General features: G+C 46.3%; 1 protein-coding gene across 1 annotated transcript in view; it reads right to left on the reverse strand.

The window, feature by feature from the left end:
• Positions 1–8361, reverse strand: part of EXOSC8 (exosome component 8) — a 56605-nt gene extending 48244 nt beyond the window's left edge. The window contains exons 1-5 of the mRNA XM_069758952.1: positions 8213–8361; positions 4788–4824; positions 3056–3119; positions 365–438; positions 147–192 (exon numbers count right to left, since the gene is read on the reverse strand). Coding sequence (XP_069615053.1) covers positions 147–192; positions 365–438; positions 3056–3119; positions 4788–4824; positions 8213–8229 — 238 coding nt within the window. The 5' untranslated portion in view covers positions 8230–8361. The remainder of the gene's footprint in view (positions 1–146; positions 193–364; positions 439–3055; positions 3120–4787; positions 4825–8212) is intronic.
• Positions 8362–9233: the final 872 nt, after the last annotated feature.

Raw genomic sequence — 9233 nt, forward strand, 5'->3', positions numbered from 1 at the left:
TTTTGGTTTTTTTTTTGACCATTTTTCCTTTTCAGAACAAAAATACAAAATGTGTGTGTGATTATATATATATATATCGGTGCACATGGTCAATTTTCTACAAAAAACAATGGTCTAGAAGATATGACATTATTACTTTTACTAACCAATGTATCCTTTATTGGGAGCATCTGTTGGGGGGCTGGTAAATTCCTAAAATGAAAACCAAATAATATTCAATGAGTTCACAAAGTTTATGAAGCGCTTAGGAAAGTAACTTGTGAAGAGGAGCAGTGAGAATAATGTGGCAGATTACACATCCTGACAACTGGGGCAGGTCCCCGAGGAGGGAACACTCCCTTCCCAAACACTTCCCAGGACTTACTGCTTTAATGCCGCATATTACTGTGCAGTTCCCAAGCTTCACCAGAGCTGATCCGTCTGCTGTGGTAATGGAGCCTGTAATAAGACAAAATATATCATACCAGGAATAAACCAGAAATTACACAGGACACAAAGTACTATCGCTGCGGTGACCACAGAGGCTTCACATGAATATTACAAATAAATGAGAGGGATGAATTCATCATCTACGGTGACAGATCCTGATCAACCATTTGGCTCCACCAATATCCAAGATAATGCTGGGAACTTATGGATTAAGCCTTCAAGTTCATGGAGTTGAAGCTCATGGTGGCATGAAAGATTGCATGGTTTATCCATAAATATTACATGACTAGGTAGATGCCACCAGAAGATGAATACCAGGAACAGAACTTCTACATAAAACTTATTGAAGGACGTATGTATATAGATTGTACATTTTTTTTTTAGGCAAGAGTCCCACGAAGGTTAGGTCAAACTTCACAAAACTGGCTTCTATGGCTGCCATTCAGAAACCATCTGTATCAAAGCTCAAAGATATAAGGTAGATGTTTGGAACCCAAGCCTAGACTGTTGAGTAATGGATTAATATATTATGGTCTCATTTAATACTTTTGCAACAAGTTTGAACGAAGCCAATCCTTCAACATGTTCAACATTCAAGAACCTTACAATTCAACGACCTTAAAGTCCAAGGGACTTTCATTACGTGTGGAGGACAGGCGATTCAGGCAGCTAAAAGGAGAAGGTTCCTTCCAGTTAGAGCAGTCAGACTGTGGAATGCCGACCACAAGAGGTAGCAATGGCAATCGGGGATTCAAAAAGGGCTGGATGCTTTTATCACAACAAATAGCATTGTGGGTTATAAATGACCTAGCGATAGAAAATGTAGAACTGGTGGAGAAAGATCCAACTTCATGGACCGGAGTCTTTTTTCAGCCTTTGCAACTTACATATCAAACGACAGTTCTTAAAAGATTAAGACCGGTACTCGATTTTCACAGAACTTCCGTTGTACTTTTCATTGAAATGAAGGAAGTTTCATATAAGGCGATATGGTTGGGCTCTACTTGAGCCTTTCTTTTATGTGAAAACAGCCAAGGCTCATTCAGAAGTCAAGATTTTCTCATGTACGAGAAATACAGACCACTTAACTGTGAACAGAGTGTGGTCCGAGTGTCATCAGTTCTTCATGTACATGGAGCAAAAAAAACAAAACAAAATGTCTTCACCTTCTCTTTTCTGATGGCATCTTAGTACAGTCCGATTTTTTCCCGGACTTGCTTGGCCCATTTTGATATGACATTTGGATCAAATTCAGATACGTCTCTGCTTTTTTAAACAGACCAGATCTGAGAAAAAAAGATCAGACATGTGCACAACCCCATAGATTATCATAGGTACAAGTGCTATCTGTGAAAAACCTGCATAGCATTCATACGAGAAATACTTGTGTCTGAATGATCCCAAAGGAAGAGTCAAAACGCGTCACGTTATATGCTGCTTCATTCGTTTGAATAAAAATGACAATGAGTTCTGTGAAAAGCGAGTTGCGGTCTTCATTTTCTATATGCTTATAGGACTCTGTCCCCAGCCGCACACCATATTGAAAATGCAATATTCGCCGGCGATCGTAATCCGGACCGAATATTGAAAAATTCACTCAACTCTAGCTATAAGGCTACGTTCAGACTAGCGTTGTGCGCCGCTGCGTCGGCGCCGCGACGCACAACACACTGAAAAACGCGGCAAAACGCACGCAAAAACGCTGCGTTTTGCGACGCGTGCGTCGTTTTTTGCCGAAAATCGGACGCAAGAAAAATGCAACTTGTTGCGTTTTCTTGGTCCGACGCTTGCGGCAAAAAAGACGCACGCGTCGCAAAACGCAACAAGCAAAAACGCATGCGTCCCCCATGTTAAACATAGGGGCGCATGATGCGTGCGTCGCCGCTGCGTCGCCCGACGCGGCGCCGACGCAGACTAGCACAACGCTAGTCTGAACGTACCCTAAGAGAAGTCCATAAAACGGCCCCAACCGAGGGTGAAGAGAAGGGAGCTGCACATGGAGTCCTTGGCATCGGCCGTCAGTCCACCTAGCAATCATTACTTGTTAGTATTTTATAAGACAGATGTAAGAAAGTCTACTAAAAAATTTAAAAAAACCAATCACTTGTCATAAGTCCCTTTACTTATGGACGGTATTTGTGGCAGTAAACTGAAAAGACGGATTCAGAATTGTGGAGAATCTAAGCTGCTACTGCCATCTACATACCATCCATGCTCTCAGGATGTGTATATGAGACAATACTGATGATTCTCCTGCTGGAGTTTTGTAATAATATATTAAGCAGCACTTTTTTTTTATGGGTGAAACATTAAAAAAATGTGTGTAGAAAACAAGCAATGTAAAGATATCCTTATGGCTCTCCATGAAAGGGGTCCTCTGCTCCATAGGTAAGTGTCCCTGTTGGCAGGCCTCGGATTAAAGCAATAAAGATGGCACTTTTCTCCCAGTTTCAGTGCTGCCGTTCCGCCAGTGTCTGCTTGTCCGGCCACCAGTGACTTGCCCGCTGCAGCCGCCGGTTAGTGTCTAATATTGTCAAAAGCAGCGCTCCAATCAGGTAATAAGAACAGTAATGGTGACATTATAGCCGCTTTTGTACCCCGACCTGTCGGCCACATTACAACCTACCAACATTTATTGTGGTTGTCCTAAACTCGCTCACATCCCGTCCGTCTGGCCGACAATTCTGCTTCTGCAAAAGAGAACATTGATCACACTCTTATGTAAGTTTAGGCTCTGATCGAGCAAACGCCTGACAGCCTCGTCATTGGCCGGTCTGTACCTGCGGCTGCATACACAGGCTGCCATAAACAGCAGGATATTCCGACTCCGAGGAGAAGACACTACAGGACCATTAAAATCTGCAAGTGTCTTCCACTCCTGAGGTTTTTTGCGCGTTTTTTATTGCGTTTTTTTCCAAATGCATAGAATAGAGAAAAAAAAAAAAAACACAAAACTAATGAACATGCTGCTTTTTTTTACCGCAATGCGTTTTTTTCGCGGAAAAAAACGCATCATGTGCACAAAAATTGCAGAATGCATTCTAAGGCTGTGTGCACACGTTGCTGATTTTTCGCGTTTTTCTAGCGTCTTTTCCCGATAAAAACGCTATAAAACCGCAAAAAAAAACAGCATACATTATGCATTCCATCATTTTTAATGAATTCCGCAATTTTTGTGCACATGATGCGCTTGTTTTTCCGCGAAAAAAAACGCAGCATGTTCATTAATTTTGTGGATTTTTTGCGGATTTCCCACTATGTAATGCATTGGGAAATGTCCAAAAAAAAAAAATTAGCAAAAAAAAAAAAAAACGCAGTAAAAACGCATGCAGCTTTCCTGCAGATTTCTTGCAGAAAATCTCAGGATTTTCTCAGGAAATTTCTGCAATAAATCCTGAACGTGTGCACATAGCCTTAATGATAGGATGCATAATGTATGCGTTTTTAATGAGTTTTTATTGCGAAAAAAACTGAACGTGTGCACATACCCAGAAGGTCAGAACTGATCATCAGACTCCCACCGCCAGATGCTAATTCCACTGGACCAGCGGGGGGAGCAGTAGACAGTGTGGAGGAGCGACACCGGTCAGAGATCACTGTACATTTTCTTTTTACACCGCCCGGGCACATTAAGATTTACGGTAACTTTATTGTAAGTAGAGAACCTTAAACCCTTTAAAGGGACACTGTCACCTGAATTTGGAGGGAACAATCTTCAGCCATAGAGGCGGAGTTTTTGGGTGTTTGATTCACCCTTTCCTTACCCGCTGGCTGCAATATTGGATTGAAGTTAATTCTCCGTCCTCCATAGTACACGCCTGCACAAGGGAAGATTTCCTTGTGCAGGCGTGTACTATGGAGGACAGAGAATGAACTTCAATCCAATATTGCAGCCAGCATGCAGCCAGCGGGTAAGGAAAGGGTGAATCAAAAACCCCAAAACCCCGCCTCCATGGCTGAAGATTGTTCCCTCCAAATTCAGGTGACAGTGTCCCTTTAAAGGGAACCTGTCACCTGAATTTGGCGGGACCGGTTTTGGGTCATATGGGCGGAGTTTTCAGGTGTTTGATGCACCCTTTCCTTACCCGCCTTGCGCAGGCATGTACTATGGAGGACAGAGAATGAACTTCAATCCAATATTGCGGCCAGCATGCAGCCAGCGGGTAAGGAAAGGGTGAATCAAACACCCGAAAACTCCGCCCATATGACCCAAAACCGGTCCCGTCAAATTCAGGTGACAGGTTCCCTTTAAAGGGATTGTCGCCTTTCAGGAAAGTTTTTCCTATAAAAAGGGGCCTCGGCCGTATGGGACAAATACTTTTCCAATTTCTAAGTCTGGAGAAGAGCGTTTTACTTACTAGAAACTTCCTGTAATATTCTAACGGCTCCACTGTTCTGTTGGAGGCAAGACAACGAGAGTAGATTAGAAATGACATGTACATCCCTGCAGGACAGCTTACACCGCTGAGGAATACACAGCAACAAAGAACTCACAATATAAACTGCATACAGTATGAAAACCTTACACCCAGTGAGATGGGTGTACTTACTTTGAAAATCTATGTTAGAAAGGCCGTATATTAAAGCGAACAAGGAGTTTAGACAATAAGACGAAAAACTCAAAAAGGATTAGTCAAACATTGATATGGATTTTCAAAGTGAGTACACCAGTCTCATCAGGGCTGAGATCTATTTAATAAATATATACAGTTTGTACTGTGAAATCTTTACTATTTCTTTAATCCAACATGACTGAGCTGATTAATGATGAATTACCATCAAAACCGTATCAAACAGGCAGGTGGGCTGACTGATGGGGTCTCTCCTGATGGCAGCATTGACCCAATGTTTTCTCTCATGGAAGATAAATCACTGCCAGAGATGTCTAGCAGCGGCTTGCTCCCGATGAAAACACAAGTAAGCGCTGTATGAACCTGGTCTAGCCTTAGCTGTTTGGTGACCGCTGCCACTGTTCTGTGGATCAGGCTCAGGATTGAAGCCCCCCCAAGTGACACGGATACGATCAGTGCCAGCTCAGATCACAAGAGGTCAACCTTTTACATGTTGCTGCCAAGAGTCAGAGCAGAATGTAAAAAGCCTTAGCATGGTGGCCTTCACTGCTGATGACCATGGCCCTTTCCCTATTTAACACGGTGACCCGCCATAGTAGCTGGGGGCCACAGTGACTGCCAAGTTAGCCCCCCTGAGAAGTGCAGCCTGTGGCTGGGCTTCATAAGGAAGCGGCCATTTCACAATACTATCTTAGTGCAGTGTATTGTATAAGTGATCGAACGATCTGAGGATAAAATCACCTAAGGGGACTAATTACAAATGCAAAAAAAAAAAACATTAAAAATATGTTTTAAAAATATACATTTATAAGAAAAATATTAAATCGTCCATTTTCTTCAATAGCAAATAATAAAATGTAAAAAATAAAAAAAATTACAAATTTCTAAATACCACTATGAATGTTTATCCATAAGGTAAATGTCAAAACGGGGGTGGGTGGGGAATAAAATGGCAGAATTTGAGTTATCAGGATCACCTCCCTTTCCCTCTAAAAATGCATTAAAAAGCAATCAAAACATTGTATTACTGCTAAATGATATCATTGGTCCTTAGAGGGATCCTCTCATGTGAAGACGTGATGAAGATATAGGGTTAATCTGCAGATTAATAGTGTCCTGAGCCTGCTTGGTGCCTGCGCTTAGACTCCCAGCAGTGGTCGGCTTCCGTCACCACTCAGTGCATAGTCAGCGACGGGTGTAACCGTGGCCCCGCCACTGACTGACAGCCAGCACTAATGTTTAGCCAGTGTCGGTCAGGGCCGGGGTTACAGCCGTCACTTACCATACACAGAGCGGTGACTGAAGCCTATGACTGAATGCTGAGGAGTTATGGTCATTTCCAGCCACCAGCGGGGCTCTATGTGCCGGAGCCGGGCAGGTTCAGAACACTATTAACCCCATATCTGCAGGTTAGTAGTAGTTTTCCATGTGACAGGTTCCCATTAGTCTGCAGACTTGTGAGTCCTCACAGGGCGCACTGTGTGAGATGTGAGGATCCACAATCCGCAGTCACATAGAGCCACGAGCCCGGGCAACCTTCACGGGGTTTAAAGAGTTTTTGTAAAAACAAACACCCAACTGTAACCAGGGCCTATGGCAGCCTCGCTGGCTTTTACCCTGTAGTCACTGCTGTAGCGGATATCCAGCATTACATGGCGGCCATTCAGGCAGATGGCACCACGGCTCATCATACGGAGCAGCGGCCCCTCTGTGACCCCATATTGGCCGATACCACTACAAACCAGCTTCTCTGCAGCTACAGGCTGAAATCTGGGACGTATTGTGCACCTGTAGATAAAATATTGTATCCGGATCACTGCGGCTACGAGGCGCGTACATAGGATCTGTACAGTGAGATCCTACAGTAAAGATTGCGCCACAGCCATGCAGACCAATGACTGCAGATCTACATGAGGCATCGTCACTAGGATCGACCGCAGCTACATGAGGCATCGTCACTAGGATCGACCGCAGCTACATGAGGCATCGTCACTAGGATCGACCGCAGCTACATGAGGCATCGTCACTAGGATCGACCGCAGCTACATGAGGCATCGTCACTAGGATCGACCGCAGCTACATGAGGCATCGTCACTAGGATCGACCGCAGCTACATGAGGCATCGTCACTAGGATCGACCGCAGCTACATGAGGCATCGTCACTAGGATCGACCGCAGCTACATGAGGCATCGTCACTAGGATCGACCGCAGCTACATGAGGCATCGTCACTAGGATCGACCCCAGCTACATGAGGCATCGTCACTAGGATCGACCGCAGCTACATGAGGCATCGTCACTAGGATCGACCGCAGCTACATGAGGCATCGTCACTAGGATCGACCGCAGCTACATGAGGCATCGTCACTAGGATCGACCGCAGCTACATGAGGCATCGTCACTAGGATCGACCGCAGCTACATGAGGCATCGTCACTAGGATCGACCGCAGCTACATGAGGCATCGTCACTAGGATCGACCGCAGCTACATGAGGCATCGTCACTAGGATCGACCGCAGCTACATGAGGCATCGTCACTAGGATCGACCGCAGCTACATGAGGCATCGTCACTAGGATCGACCGCAGCTACATGAGGCATCGTCACTAGGATCGACCCCAGCTACATGAGGCATCGTCACTAGGATCGACCCCAGCTACATGAGGCATCGTCACTAGGATCGACCGCAGCTACATGAGGCATCGTCACTAGGATCGACCGCAGCTACATGAGGCATCGTCACTAGGATCGACCGCAGCTACATGAGGCATCGTCACTAGGATCGACCCCAGCTACATGAGGCATCGTCACTAGGATCGACCCCAGCTACATGAGGCATCGTCACTAGGATCGACCGCAGCTACATGAGGCATCGTCACTAGGATCGACCGCAGCTACATGAGGCATCGTCACTAGGATCGACCGCCGCTACATGAGGCATCGTCACTAGGATCGACCGCAGCTACATGAGGCATCGTCACTAGGATCGACCGCAGCTACATGAGGCATCGTCACTAGGATCGACCCCAGCTACATGAGGCATCGTCACTAGGATCGACCGCAGCTACATGAGGCATCGTCACTAGGATCGACCCCAGCTACATGAGGCATCACTGGTACAGCAGCAGTGTGACCGCTGACCTATCAGTGACTATGGCACAGACCCCTTCAGGTTGCGCCCTGCCCTATCTGCCCAGAACAGGGGGTCACTCACTTGTATCCGGCAGCCATCTCTTCACTTCCAACATGTGTCAGCTGAGAACACGCGGGTGAGGAGAGGACATGTAATGTATGTGGAGGCGCTACATGCACTGTACACACAGCGGCCGCCGCTGCTCACAGGAAGAAGTCACCGCACGTGTGCTGCCTGGAAACACGCACTACCACGCCGGCCATATCCTGCGCCGCACTGCTCCCTCTGCTGGACACATGCCGGAACTGCGCCCCCACACAGCACAGAGCAGGTTGTGTGATCACTAGAGTTGAGCGACCTTGACCTTTTTAGAGTCGAGCCGGGTTTTGCGAAACCCGACTATGTCCAAAGTCGGGTCGAGTGAAATCGGCCGATTATGACGTAAAGTCGGGATCGACCGAAACACGAAACCCAATGCAAGTCAATGGGGCAGCATAGTCGGCAGTGAGTGGGGGCCAGGAAAACACCTAGAGTGGCCATTTTAATGTCAAAACCATCCATTCTTCTTAATGAAGCTTGTCAAGCGTAATTTACCTTATAATAATTGGAAGGCATTTGAAATTGGGGGTCATTTGGCTAAAGTTGTGGGGGGTAGGGCTGGTTCAAGTAATTAGTGGGCCCAGGAAATCTGGACCACGTCACGGCAGTGGAGCAGGGAGAGGTAAGTATTTCAACTTTGCAAGTGCTGTGAACCTGAGCAAGCAGGGGGGGCCCACTCGTTGGCATTGGCACTGGCACAGGGCCCCTCAAAGTACAGCGGTGTGTTTGCACGGCGGGGGCGCCTCCCACCGGCAGCAACACTTTTGCGTACTATGAGAGGCCCTGTGCCAGTGACGTCGCCAACTAGTATTCCTCCCCCCACCTGATGAAGGAACCTGCACTTTCATCTGCACCTTCCTCTTTGTCCCCGTGTAAGGTGGTATGGTATGCGGGAAGAGCAACCTGACTTTCAGCAGGGTCACAATGTTGTTGTGTAGCGTGCACGGGGAATGTTGCGTTATGGGTCAATGTACCAGCAGACTCATCTATCACTGGCTGGGCA

This window comes from Ranitomeya imitator, chromosome 3, assembly GCF_032444005.1.
Source record: "Ranitomeya imitator isolate aRanImi1 chromosome 3, aRanImi1.pri, whole genome shotgun sequence".
In the NCBI taxonomy this organism is placed as follows: domain Eukaryota; kingdom Metazoa; phylum Chordata; class Amphibia; order Anura; family Dendrobatidae; genus Ranitomeya; species Ranitomeya imitator.